Source organism: Schistocerca americana, chromosome 5, assembly GCF_021461395.2.
Source record: "Schistocerca americana isolate TAMUIC-IGC-003095 chromosome 5, iqSchAmer2.1, whole genome shotgun sequence".
In the NCBI taxonomy this organism is placed as follows: Eukaryota; Metazoa; Arthropoda; class Insecta; order Orthoptera; family Acrididae; genus Schistocerca; species Schistocerca americana.
In genome coordinates, this window is record NC_060123.1 from 135,885,043 (window position 1) to 135,899,343 (window position 14,301).

General features: G+C 45.8%; 1 protein-coding gene and 1 non-coding gene across 2 annotated transcripts in view; both read right to left on the minus strand.

Annotated features, from left to right (window-relative positions):
• LOC124615924 (probable nuclear hormone receptor HR38) overlaps positions 1 to 14,301 on the minus strand; it is an 82,821-nt gene that overhangs the window by 13,707 nt on the left and 54,813 nt on the right. Inside the window, exons 3-5 of the mRNA XM_047144108.1 lie at positions 9,718 to 10,020; positions 5,527 to 5,840; positions 2,849 to 3,452 (exon numbers count right to left, since the gene is read on the minus strand). Of these exons, the coding sequence (XP_047000064.1) occupies positions 2,849 to 3,452; positions 5,527 to 5,840; positions 9,718 to 10,020 (1,221 nt within the window). The remainder of the gene's footprint in view (positions 1 to 2,848; positions 3,453 to 5,526; positions 5,841 to 9,717; positions 10,021 to 14,301) is intronic.
• On the minus strand, positions 9,199 to 9,272 carry Trnat-ugu. Its single transcript has one exon. It is a non-coding gene; the product is annotated as a tRNA-Thr (tRNA).

A 14,301-nucleotide genomic window follows, 5' to 3' on the forward strand; every position in this document is an offset into this window, starting at 1 on the left:
GTTCTCTGCGTCCAGTCCAACGATTTGGAAACAATTCGTGAAGACATGCTGTAGTACTTCGTGCTCCACGGGCTGCACAGCCGTCGTGATACCACACGTTCCTCCTAGTCTGCAGAGTCTTTTAGCATCCGTGGATGATCTCTTAGGAGGCAGCAATACTTGTGCACGTTCAGTGTTCGTCTACGAAATACGGGCCTATGAGCTGATGTTTCACTATCTCACACTACACGTCTGCACACCATGAACGCTGATGTTCCACCCCACAAAACCAACGGGGATTGTCAACAGACCAGTAGTGCATGTTTGGGCGGTTTTCCTGGTCATGATTGGTAAATGTGGCTTCCCCACTGAACAAGATACATGATACACTTGGAGTATCCTGTCTAATGCCAATGTGGAGTTAACACGATTCTCATAATCGTTTCCGTTCAGCTCTCAATGAAGAGAGATGTGACACGGATGGAACCTGTATCGATGGAGTATGCGTGGGACACTTGGCCTCACTCATGCCACTTCCTCGTGCAATTGCGCGGGTGCTAGCGTGCGGGTCAACCGTAACAGCAGAAAGAAGATTAATTTCCACTACCGCTTTCACGTAACTTGTTGAGGTGGTTGGTAAATAACTTCCGAGACGGTCGACGTCTCTTGGGATATATTGCCACTTGCACCGTCAAAGAACAAACTGCATTCTTCCTACACCCTCCACCCGTACACCATGACCATGTAGGCTTTTTCTGCATTGGTAAATCTCGTCGTCCACTCATAACCTATTGGTTGCGTTGTCGAACACTAACTGACTGGCAAGTCGCAGTGCACTCAAGGAACATACAAGCACTCTGTAAACAATCACAACAACATCGTACCTAGTAACTAAGCAGGCTGAATGACAGAATCAAGTGTCGGGGTGGAAACTTTGCACAATTCGATGTCTCGTAAACGACTCGCACTTGAATCCTGCAAAAAACACCACTGATATTGTGACTTACCCTAGTTATAGTCTGTTAATCTCAAGAGGCATTATTCCATTTTAAAAACTATATGTAAAAATATAGTTTCTAAGTATTATTAAAATCTGTTTATTGGCTGACAAAAATGGCTCTGAGCACTATGCGACTTAACTTCTGAGGTCAGCAGTCGGCTAGAACTTAGAACTAATTAAACCTAACTAACCTAAGGACATCACACACATCCATGCCTGAGGCACGATTCGAACCTGCGACCGTTATTGGCTGACAATACGAGCCCCTGACCACTAATTCGTTCTGTGAAAACCGCACATCAATAGCTCTTTCCATTTCCGTAATATTTGCGGTGCGAGCTATAGGTGATTCACCCAGCATATTTATGGAGTGAGCATAGCCTACTGCGCATGTCCTGAACACCAAACCCGCCTAGTCACGTGATTCTGGGACGACGCTGCTTGACTACGATCTGCGGTAATAGGGAAACTTGAATATTACGCGTATTCTCCATCTTTTACATACGTTTCTGCACGTTTGAGTTTTAGTGACAGCTACGGTGCAGTATCGCCGTTGCTTTCAGTAAAGAGAAGTACGTGAAAGGAGGACTACTTACTTTTCATAGGTATGTTCAATAAATGTACAACTGTAAATGTCATATTAATATGAGGCACTTGATACGTAGCAAAATATCGAGACACGGGTTTATAAAGTCTTCTGTTGTAGAGATAATGGTTCAAATGGCTCTGAGCACTATGGGACTTAACATCTGAGGTCATTAGTGCTCTACAACTTAGAACAACTTAAACCTACCTAACCTAAGAACATCACACACGCACCCATGCCCGAGGCAGGGTTCGAACCTGCGACCGTAGCGGTAGCACAGTTCCAGACTGAAGCGCCTGGAACCGACCGGCCACACCGGCCGGCTGTTGTAGAGATAATTTCTGCGATTTGAAGGCCAGGTGTTTATGAGCCAAGACTAGATAAATTCGCATGTCTGTTTGAGTAAACTGCCAGTCAGTGTTTATATATCGATGCTACGTTGATACATAGACAGCCTGATTAATTTCCTCCTGTTTATGCAGGTTCTCAAGCACTTGTGTGTATCGAAGTTATTCCGCATGAAATAGTTTCCTATACTGTGCCACTATAACATAGTTAAATAGAACAGATTCGGCAATAGAAAACGTAAAAAAAGGAAAAAAAAAAATTGGCTGTCACTTCTTTTATTACTCCAAAATCCGAGGAATGATCTTGTATTTTTTATTTATTTTGTATGTAGTGTAGCGTTTTCCTTTTCTGATGACATAGCCAAAATGCAAAGATATTTTAATTGACCATAAAAAGAGAAAGGTAAATAAATAATGGACAAGCAGGTGCTGCAAATCGCTTACCGTATGGACTGTAACGTTTTCACAGCACCAAGTGCGTTTTTTTTCATAATCAGTTAGAACATAGATTCGACAATATGAATAAAATGGTTCAAATGACTGTGCGCACTATGGGACTTAACTTCTGAGGTCGCGCGGTTGCAAACTGAAGCGCCTAGAACCTCTCGGCCACGCCGGCCGGCAATATGAATAAGTGGAATAGAAAACATCGCCAAAAAAACGTAAATAACGTGGAATCTTATACCGTGACGAAAAGCGCTATTCAGTTCCCGGTAGTAAATTATCAGCATGTCTGTAAAACAGTTATAGAAAGTTTCACTGCAGTACTGAAGGTGATCTATCAGTAGCAGCGAAGTAATAACACCAAAACTACACTAAGCGCTATACGGGTTACGATGCCGTCCCAAACCACGTGACAGGTGCAACAGATGACAGAATTCTCGCGCGGTCATCCAATTGTTCACTTCGTAGCCAGTCATACGTTGCGAGACGAACCTGCGAGTAGTCGAGGCTGGCGAGGTCGGGCGACGTGTCGACGTGCGCGCGCACCAGCGCCGTGATGAGCGAGACGGGCGGCGACGGCGGCGACTCCTGCGGCGACTTGGGCTTGGACGGCAGGCGGCCGCGCCGGCCCTTGAGGGAGTCGGTGCGCACCACCTCCTTCACCATGCCGACGGCGAGGCACTTCTGGAAGCGGCAGAACTGGCAGCGGTTGCGCCGCCGCTTGTCCACGGGGCACGCCTTGTCGGCGAGGCAGACGTACTTGGAGCCCTTCTGCACGGTGCGCTTGAAGAAGCCCTTGCAGCCCTCGCAGGTGCGCACGCCGTAATGCTGGCAGGCGGCCGTGTCGCCGCAGACGGCGCACAGCTGGGACGGGCTGGGTGGCGCGGCGGAGCTTGCGGGCCCCGCGCGGCTGCCGGACGGCCCGGGGGCGGCGGGCGGCGGCGGCGGCTGCGCGCTGGCGGCGGCGGCCACGCTCGCCGGGGGCGGCACCAGCGCCTCCGGGCCCGGCCCGGCGCCGGGCGAGCTGGAGGCGGACGACGAAGCGGAGGGCGGCGGGCCCGCGGCAGTGAGCACGCGCAGCTTCGGCGACTCGCTGCTGCTGCTGTGGGCAGTCCGTCACAAATGTCGCAATAAGCGTCGAAAACGCACATGCGTTAGCGCTCTCGGGCACTACACTGAGGAGACAAAAGTCGTGGGGCAGCTATATGCGCATACGCAGGTGGCGGTAGTATCGCGTACACCAGGTGTGAAAGGGCAGTGCATTGGCGGAGGGAGCTCTCATTCGTGTGAGAGGTTTCCGACGACTTGGAACCCGGAATGGCAATTGAAGCTAGACGCATGGGACATTCCATTTCGGAAATCGTCAGGGAATCCAATATTACACGATCTACAGTGTCAAGAGTGTGCCGAGAATACCACATTTCAGCCACGGGCAACACAGTGGCCGACTATCTGCACACAATAACTGAGAGCAGCAGCGTTTGCACAGAATTGTCAGTGTTAACAGACATGCAACACTGCGTGAAATAACGGCAGAATTCAATGTGAGGCGTATGTCGAACATATCCGTTATGACACTGTGGCGAAATTGGCGTTAGACAGTATTGTGGGTGGTATTCGTGGATAATAAGAGTTTATTGTTTTCCGAGGTTCAAATTGGGGACAGAAATGTGTAAAAACGTACGATGAGGTAGAATGGAAGGATACGTATTTGATTGTCGTGGTTAAATACTGTATAAAGTTCCAGCATCAAAGTTCTGACAATAATCTTAGCACATAGTGGGGTGTTGCATGCGATGAGTTTGGCGTAATCAGTTTTGGAGGAATCAATAATCAGTTTTTTACGCTTATTGTGGTTGAACATTACCGATCAGAATATTTTTTAACTAAATTCCTATTAAGCTATTCATAAGGAAAGAAAGAGTGTGGCTGAAGAAAAGAAAACAATGGTTAATCAGTAGAACAAATTCGTAGCAATAATCGAAATCAGTCATGTGAGGCGTGACTAGGAAATATGATAACAGACCAGTCAACGTACAGCAGAGGTTACGACACCATATAATCTGACGTTGGCGGTACAAAGTCGCGCGGCTCCCTGCGGCGATTTAGATCTCTACAGTGTCTATAAGGATGTCGGGAAACCTGTTATTAATTTTCATTATGCCTGTAGCCATGTAAAATCTTTTGAGCCCACTAAAATTTTCTAGTCTGAGAAAGAGCTTCTAACTTGTCATACATCGAAAAATATTAAACTCGCTGAAGTCCTTTTTTTGGCTCTGAAATCTGTGGGACTTAACTTCTGAGGTCATCAGTCCCCTAGAACTTAGAACTACTTAAACCTAAGTAACCTAAGGACATCACATACGTCCATGCCCGGGACAGGATTCGAACCTGCGACTATAGCGATCGGGCGGCTCCAGACTGTAGCGCCTGGAACCTCTCGGCGACTCCGGCCAGCTACTTTTTTTTGTCGACTTCTAAAATACCTCTGTCTCCAACGGATCTTCCCAAAACTCCCTGTCGCACTACTTTTGCCATACATAAGGTCCCGAAAACGGCGTTTTTTTGTCCCTCAAAATTTAACTCGTAACAAATACGATGTATTTAAGTGTCTATCTCCTAATTCTGATATTCACCTATGGTAGATATCTCCACAGTGTCTATGAAGATGTCGAGTATCTGCTGTTAATATTAATTGGAGTGGAAGTTTCATTATCTTTTTAAAAAAAGAATGCGCGATATTTACGCGTCCGGGAACGTTTTTACTTGAGAATCGTTTGACTGGTTTCTGGGACAGGAGCGACAAGGAGGCAATCGAGATAAGAGTGTCGACGAATCTTGTTAATCGAGATACGGGTTTTGCCCTCAGTGCGGCTCGGCTGCCAGCATTTGGAGCAGTAAGACGTGTGGGGGCAGCGGTGGATAAACAAACAGTCAGGCTGCTGTTACACTGTTCTGGAGCCTTTATAAGGAGACGGTCTGTGACACCAGAGGATGGAAAGAGAGAGCAAGCTTTCTTAAACGGGTGACTGGCACTGAGGCAAGAAACGCGTGATGGTTTTATTGCGTTGAGACGTCGCAAGAACGTTCGTAGACGGAAAAATCTAAGTAAGCGTAAGAAATGAAGAGAAGTACAACTAGACGATTTCTCGGAAGGGAGGCTGGCTCACCTGGTGGTGGACTCTGAGCGCTGCAGGGGCAGCGAGGCCCTCCGCTGACGCGGGCTGAGCGCGGTGGCGGCGACGTGCAGCTCGCTGGGGAAGTGCGGCAGCGAGTAGGACTCGTGGCAGACGAGGGGGTCGAAGCCGGCGGCGGCGGCGGCGGCGGCCCCGGGGCTGGGCTGCGGCGGCTGCTGCTGCGGCGGCGGCGGCGCGCCCGCCGGCGGGAAGTAGGGCGCGAAGGGCGCGTGCTGCGGGTGCGGCGACGGCGCGAACTCGTACGGAGACGCGGCCGCCACCTGCCGCAACATGGCCGTCACCAGCGGCTGCCGGCAGACCAGACAGTCCGCTCCCAGCACATTCTCTTTTGCATTCGGTACTCTGTCCGTACCACACGTCATCTTACCCCACCTACCACTCCACACCAGGGCTCCCCTTTCCCTCTTCCATTTCTATCTTTCCCCATCCCTCCAACTCTTGAAATTACGGCCGTGCCCACACTCCTCCTCACTCTCTGTCTTCCCACTGTCTATTCACAGATACTACCAAACGAGCCACCCTACACTGACGCCTCTCAATCCTACAGGACATTTTCCCTCCTGTTTCCCTTTTTCCCTAGTGTACGTCCCACCGCCTTTTAAGTAGTGTTTTGCTGTTCTACTTCACTGCTTCTGATCGTGTTCCAAATATATACAGGGTGTCACAAAAGGGTACGGTCAAACTTTCAGGAAACATCCCTCACACACAAAGAAAGAAAATATGTTATGTGGACATGTGTCCGGAAACGCTTACTTTCCATGTTAGAGCTCATTTCATTACTTCTCTTCAAATCACATTAATCATGGAATGGAAACACACAGCAACAGAACGTACCAGCGTAACTTCAAACACTTTGTTACAGGAAATGTTCAATGTCCTCCGTTAGCGACGATACATGCATCCACCCTCCGTAGCATGGAATCCCTGATGCGCTGATGCAGCCCTGGAGAATGGCGTATTGTATCACAGCCGTCCACAATACGAGCACGAAGAGTCTCTACATTTGGTTAGACGAGAGCTTTCAAATGCCCCCATAAATGAAAGTCGAGAGGGTTGAGGTCAGGAGAGCGTGGAGGCCATGGAATTGGTCCGCCTCTACCATTCCATCAGTCACCGAATCTGTTGTTGAGAAGCGTACGAACACTTCGACTGAAATGTGCAGGAGCTCCATCGTGCATGAACCACATGTTGTGTCGTACTTGTAAAGGCACATGTTCTAGCAGCACAGGTAGAGTATCCCGTATGAAATCATGGTAACGTGCTCCATTGAGCGTAGGTGGAAGAACATGGGGCCCAATCAAGACAAACGTTCACAGAAAATCTGTAGAGGAATGAGTCGCATGTCAACACAAGCACCGAAGTCAACATTACCTTCCTTCAATTGGGCCAACTGGCGGTGAATCGAGGAAGTACAGTACATACTGACGAAACTGAAATGAGCTCTAACATGGAAATTAAGCGTTTCCGGGCACGTGTCCACATAACATCTTTTCTTTATTTGTGTGTGAGGAATGTTTCCTGAAAGTTTGGCCGTACCTTTTTGTAACACCCTGTATTTTTCCTTTATCTTCACCCGTTAATCCTTATTTTTCCTGTATCTTTATCTTTTAATCCTTCGATTTTAATGCAAACAACAAATAAAATCAACAGTTTAATGCCATGTAAATTCACCATTTAGTAGATTTTAAAAACATCTGTAAAATTTGTAACCTTTTAGTCATATTCGTTTCCTCTCGAAGTGCATTTTAAATTTTTTTAGCTGAAGAACAGAATGTTTTATCGCTGGCAACCTATCCTCTGCCCATATGGGCAGAGAGGGTGAAATAAAAACAAAGGAAAAAAAAACAGTGCGTTCATCGTGTGACGGTATACTCCGATTTAAATTACTTGGCATTTGACGTTGAACGTTTGAACTTGTGAGGTCGTGGCGATGCGTAGGCAGCCGCCACAGAGCTCCGCTCTCCGCGACGAAAGGAATTCGCTTTAAAGGTTGTAATTCCTACAAAAATCTTGTAAGAAACCTCGGGTTCAACTACGGCGTAGCTCTGTACATGTCTCTACGAACGTTAAAAGTCCGTTTTCAATTTTAATGATACCCGGAATTACATTTTTTTCTTGAAATAGGCAAAATTTTCTGTGTCTTCGAACTTATCAAGTCGTATCTCGAAAACTATTGAACTCACTGGATTAGGACGCTATTTTTCCCTTCATTGCCAAAATACCTTCCTCGTGAACGTATCTTTCCGCAGTTGCGCATTGCGATGCGTTTGCTTTGTATAAGGTTCCGAATTTTCTTTTTCTATTTTTTTTAAGCATTGCCCATATTCAACTCGTAACAAGTATGATTTTTTAAAAAAGTCTTTATCTACCACAAAAATAAGGTAAAAATTCTGAAATTCACTTATGGTATTAATTTTTAACACGTCAAAAATATTTTCTTATTTCTTTTAAGGCCGGACATATGTTTTTTACTGAAACAGGCGATATTTTCTCGTTTGGAAAACAATTACTATTTGAGAACTAGAAGGTTCAGTGCTTTGCAAAATGAAAGTAGCAACGCAGTAGGACACGACAGTGCCGACGGGCTAGGAAGCAGTACAACCCGCTACCTGTCGAATGCCAACTGCAGTAATTTAACTGGTACCATAGACGCAGTCTGTATCTTCTATGTACTGTTGGTAATTTCTTCCCTTATTTATTTCGTATGTAACATCTTCCTAATAGTCAAAAAGGTATGTTTTCAGTAGTACGCGGACTTAATGTTCTCATCGCTAGCACACAAAAGCAAAGTCTTTGAGCGGACTTTATACTTAAATAAGTATGTCGCGGTGTATCACAACTCCAGTCTTAGGTGCACTGTGTACACTACTGCCCTATAAGCACCTAGCAGAAGTCACGGCCATGTATAAGTGCAAGACTTTTTTTAATACCTCCACACGTTAATTAATTATCATCCTTCTTGCTGGACAGTACTTGGATATATATATATATATATATATATATATATATATATATATATATATATAGTGTGTGTGTTTCATCTTACAGTACATTACTGCATTGGGCTGCGGGTACAATTATGCTAAGGAAGACGATTCGCGTGTGTCTATTGTCTGTGTTACTTTTTTTAAATAGAGTGTACCAATCAAAAAGTACAGAATAGTGGCACGGCATCTGACGTCTACAATCACATAAATACTCTGCAAATTGCTGAGCAGTGCGTGACACGGAGAGCAAAGGAAACACTTGGAATCTGCTCCTGTCCGTCTTTTCTGTGCATTGGATTTTTTTTTTTTATTATTGTTTTGGGTGTTGTCGACTTTTAGGCGGGGTTGAAATATGCAACGCTCCACCCATACGTGAGTATTGCTCTTCATTCTTGGACAGTTATCAGTTGCGACTGACAGTTGATATCAAGAAAAGATCAGCGCATTTCGCCACGGGTTCGTTTAGTAAGTGCGAAAGAGTCATGTGGATGCTCATCTGAGTCCACTGGCAGACGATACAATAGAGAGGACATGCATCACGGCGTAGTTTATTGTTAAAATTTCGAGAGCGTATATTCTTAGGAAACTTACAATGAAATGAACACCCTTAGCTGGTTACAGGCGTTGACATATGTCAAGAGGGACAGATGCAAATGTGTTCCCCGACTGGGACTCGAACCCGGGATCTCCTGCTTACATGGCAGACGCTCTATCCATCTGAGCCACCGAGGACTCAGAGGATAGTGCGACTGCAGGGATTTATCTCTGATACGCCTCCCGCGAAACCTACATTCTCAAGGTATTGTCCCGCACTACATTCGTAGTGCCCCCGCCCATTATACCCATTACCCGCGGCGCGTTGCCGATTCCCGTAAGAGTTCGGGCACTGTTTGTGCATTCGCACAGAAGAAGAAGATGGTCAAGTAGCCGGTGAGCCTGAACATGTCCGAAAGAACAGATACCATCTTACTAAATGTCTTAGGAAACTTGCCCAATATTTTGCTTCCTCCTACGTATATCTCGGGAAAAGGCAATGAAGGCAAGATTAGAAGGACTCGGGCTTACCAACAATCGCTGCTCTCGCAGAGTATTGATGCAGATGCCGAAGATTTGAAGGGAGAAAACTGGTGTTGGCATTGCGCAGTCGGGTGACTGGTGAGGAGGAAAGGGTACTGACCTGGTGGTGGTGGTGGTGCGGCTGGTGCTGGTGGTGGTTGTAGGGCGGCGCCACGTTGTAGCAGTCGTCGTCCATCTTGTAGGGCCCGGCGGCGGCGGCGGCCTGGTGCGGGTAGCGCGGAGAGTACGTCTCCTGGAAGCTGGGCAGCGGCGCGGGGGCGGGCGCGGGGGCGGGCGCTGGCGGCTCGGGGGCGGTCTGGAAGACCACGTCCGGGAACGGGTCGATGTCCTCGGAAAGCGCGCCGGTCTCTTCCGAGTAGGGCGCGGACAGCAGGTCCGCGAAGCTGCTCGATCCGAACGGGGCCTGTGGGCAGCGTGGACGCCGTCCCGCATGGCATCGCTCTCTGGCGTCGCGGCGCGCGCATGCCCGCCGGCAGCCAATCGGCGCTCCCCTCACCCGCTACCGGCCAATGCCGCGCTGCCTGCTGCGCAGCCAGCGACCCGCGTCCTCCCTCACGTGGACATCGTACTCCCACTGGCCCCATCTCTTCGGTGGCAGACCGCGTGCAACGCGAGGGGATTACGGTGTCCGAATAGCCAATAGTCGTCTTTACTCACGTGTTACAATAACGACAGATGAATCACCGCTGAAGCGGGGTTACATCTTTTTGGACTTGGCTGTACCTGAAGGACCTTGATTTGCGTTGGCCGTGCCATACAATGTGTCCCACTTCTCTTACCACTCCACATAACTTTTTGTCCAGAAGCATAATAAAAGGTACCAAACGGATGTTGTTTTACTACCAGGAGTACATTAAACAGCACTACATTGTGAGGATATGGACTACAGTACGTCTTTTTTTTCTTTTAGTAGCACCCTACAATTTTTAATTCGGTAATCTACCTCTTCTCCTCGAGACCTGTCCATATTAACATGACGTTATTAAAACGTACCACGAAACTGTCCTCGACTCTCCTGTACTAATACACTTGTTGGACATGACAGTAAACGAATGGAAGCACGAGGAAAATGCACACTGATGATTCAGTCAACTTTCTTCAGGTGAAGGTTTCTGAGAGTACAATAGCCGACCGTTGTGGCCGAGCGGTTCTAGGCGCTTCAGTCCGGAACCGCGTTGCTGCTATGGTCGCAGGTTCGAATCCTGCCCCGGGCATGGATGTGTGTGATGTCCTTAGGTTAGTTAGGTTTAAGCAGTTTCAAGTCTAGGGGATTGATGAGCTCAGATGTTAACTCCCATAGTGCTCAGAGCCATTTGAATTTGAGAGTATAATAAGAATAATGAAAAGAATCTGGAATGCTATTCATCTGTGAATAACGTAAGCTAATAGAACAGTAACTGCAAATATGTTTCCTTATTTACTGTATGTGTACAAGTAGTGTAATACTAGTCGACCATAATATTATTCCACCGGGAAGTAAGGCCACTTCCGTCAGCTTATCGTGAGGTTCTTTTTTGTGATATTTCACGAGGACACTCTGAACCACTTGATAGTTTATGCACAACTGGCTTGAAATCATTCACAGTGCCAGGCGCTTTTCTTAGTCACCACTGTATTTGTTTGCTGTAACGTCACTCATTTCTGACAACGGCCATGGGGGGGGGGGGGGAGGCAGGTGTAGTAATATCCTGATCGGATAGTACTGTAGTACTTTTAAACGATGTGTTGTGTACAGTAAACTGAAATACCGCAGTGCACTTTCCTTGTATTTCCCTTTGCTTACTGTCAGGGCCAGCAAGTGGACTAGCTACATTGTGCCGTGTCCTGCACTAGGCACAGAGGGTCAAAGTCAGCTTTGTGTTACGGTTCTAATAACGTTATGCTTGCCTAAATGATACACTGTGGTTCATTCTTGAACAGGAAGTGGGTTACAAAGACAATAATGCTGGTTGGTGTCCTCCTGGTAGTTAAACATGTACTTGAAACATTTTTATTTTTATTTTGCTTCGGACAAAAAGTTACTTTGGGTGGTCAAAACAAATGGGACACCACGCATGTGACGTGTATGCCCGCAGTAGATCGTAAAATGCCTAAGATGTTGAAACAAGAAATGATAATGCGCAAATAGGCTAGTATTTTAATACCCTTTCTCGTCTGCCCAGATACTGGAGTATATGGAGTAGGTCGATGTATCTTTCCTCAATACCATTCGAGAGATCCTAAGAAGAGAAAGAAGGTAATGAAACGCCTGTTACGTGACGTCAAAAGAAAATGTGGGCTGCAGGAGCGGCACAGTTTCCGCCCTATTGCCCCGACGTTTCTATGGCTATGACAGTGAAACTGAGCTATGATCACTTCCTTGCTCTGCATATTTATCATATTTTCCGCTATTTTTCCGAATACTTTCACTCCAAACATTAAGAAGCAATATAGTTTTCAGGGACTTTCGAATGTCGTTGTAGTATGTTCCAATAAAGTAAGTTTATAATTACTTCACTCTGTTGGCGGATAAATCAAATCGATTATTAAACACAGAGAAAAGTGCTCCCTCCGTCGAATACTAACACTTGTTTCGATGCCTTCATCCGTTTCCCAGATATCACGGGTGCTCACTTCACCCGACCCTTCTTGTAAAGCAATGAGGAGTGCCAACTCTGCACAACTTCGGCAGGCCCCTCAGTACGCTACTACATATTAATATTGCCCACCTTCGGTTTAATGAAAATGTTTGTGTATGTGAGTGACTTTTTAAAATAACCTTACACATGTTAAGCTGACAGTACAACAATGGCGTGGAATGTATTGGGTGACAAGAGAAGTAGGCGAGTGTTTGCTTAAGGCAAAGCATCAGAACAGTTTGTGGAAGAGAGACATAGAAATGTCCCAAGAGCTCATCGCCATTTGCCAGTGTATATTTCTTTTCTGAACATCGCATATAGGAAATAACCGGCAACCCTTACTAGTCTATTAATTCAGGGAAACAATTAAGATAGGATGACAGGGGCAATAAAACTGAGTCCTGCTCATCTGGAACTAAAAAAAGCAGACTTTATTGGCAGTCTGATTACCTTTTATCCAGGGAAGAAAAACATTACTTAATGGCTTAGTTTTCAAAATAGCATTAAATTTTAAGCTAACACTGACTTTCTGCAGAGTAAAGAGTCACGGCGAAAAGATGCCAGGCGTGTGGGTTTCAAATATGTAACTGTATAAAATAAGTTTCAGCAACAGTAAGATTTATGCAATGTTTGTATTCATTTGTCACTGAGTGTATTCCAAGAAATTATCTTGCGTCGACATGAGAGGGCGTGCGTGTCCTCTTGATATGACTGTAACCAAATCAAAAGCTGATGCAAATATATAAGTGTACGAATACAGTTTTTCTATTCTAAAAATTTGAGGCCAAGTACAGATCTCTGAAGGAGATGATGATGATGATGATTGGTTTGTAGGGCACCCAAATGCGCGCTCATCAGCGTCCGTACAAAGTCCCAAGTTTTACACAGTCCAACTGAGCCACTGTCACGAATGATGATGATGATGATGAAATGATGAAGGCAACACAAACATCCAGTCTCCGGGCAGATTCTGAAGGAGAGGAGCGAGTTGCTGGCACACAATAATATGTCGTAAAAATGATATGAAAACTACATATCATAATTTATATGGGTAATTTAATGTTATTACCTTATCAAATAAATGAGTATCTGAGTGCCATGCGTTTTAGGAACCGTTTAACAGCTGTGAGGGCAGCGCAGGCTGCTACAACAGTTAACAACAACAAAATAAAACTGCTATGCACATGTCATGCCATGCATAAAAGAAAACTATTTAGAAAGTCAAGAGGCAGCGCAGAAGTTTGATTGGTTGAAGCTTCGCTTGCTTAGTGCTGTAACATCGCAGCTACTACATTTAACTGGATCCATACAGGTTCAACTTTTACCATGTCTAAACATGCATTTAACATTTCAATTCGCCATGCATCAGCGTGACCACATGCAGATGATAGCCAGGAAATTGCCATCTAGAAAGTTGCTATCCATGCGGGTCGTGATTTCATAACAGTTACGCAATGTGCAGCCCAAATAAGAGAGAGAGAGAGAGAGAGAGAGGAAAAAAAATCTAGGAACATAGCAACATGCGAAAAACATCAGCTACATTAAGTTTATTACTTGCCACTGACTAAAAGACTAGCTAACTAGTTCTTTCTTTGAAAAATATTCATTAATTACTAAGATAACATAAATCGCTCTAATTGTTCCAACACGTTTTTCTATGATCAGCATTTGCCGATTTTCATTGTTGTGATAAATACGGCGTATTGTAACTAATATGGTTTTATAGTTGGGATAACCTCAGATGTCCGATTCCGTCAGAAGCATCCGCCTGATGCAGAGCGTAGGCTTGCTGCAGCATAGACATATATAAAAATACACAGAGGTAATGTCTACAAATTGGCTGGCTTGTGTTACGGGGTTCGACGTTTGGAAGCGGGTATGCGCACATCGAAGAAAGTGGCACATAAGACGGTCGACAGCGGTTGTAGACCAGACTTCAAAACATGCTAATCGTATATGGCATGCTCCAGAAAAAGAATTGAAAAAATCTGACAAGGAATAATTGTCTCATGGGTGTGCGAGCATCGGTAACTCGTAGGCTTCAGTAAGAATTTCGTTAATAGCTT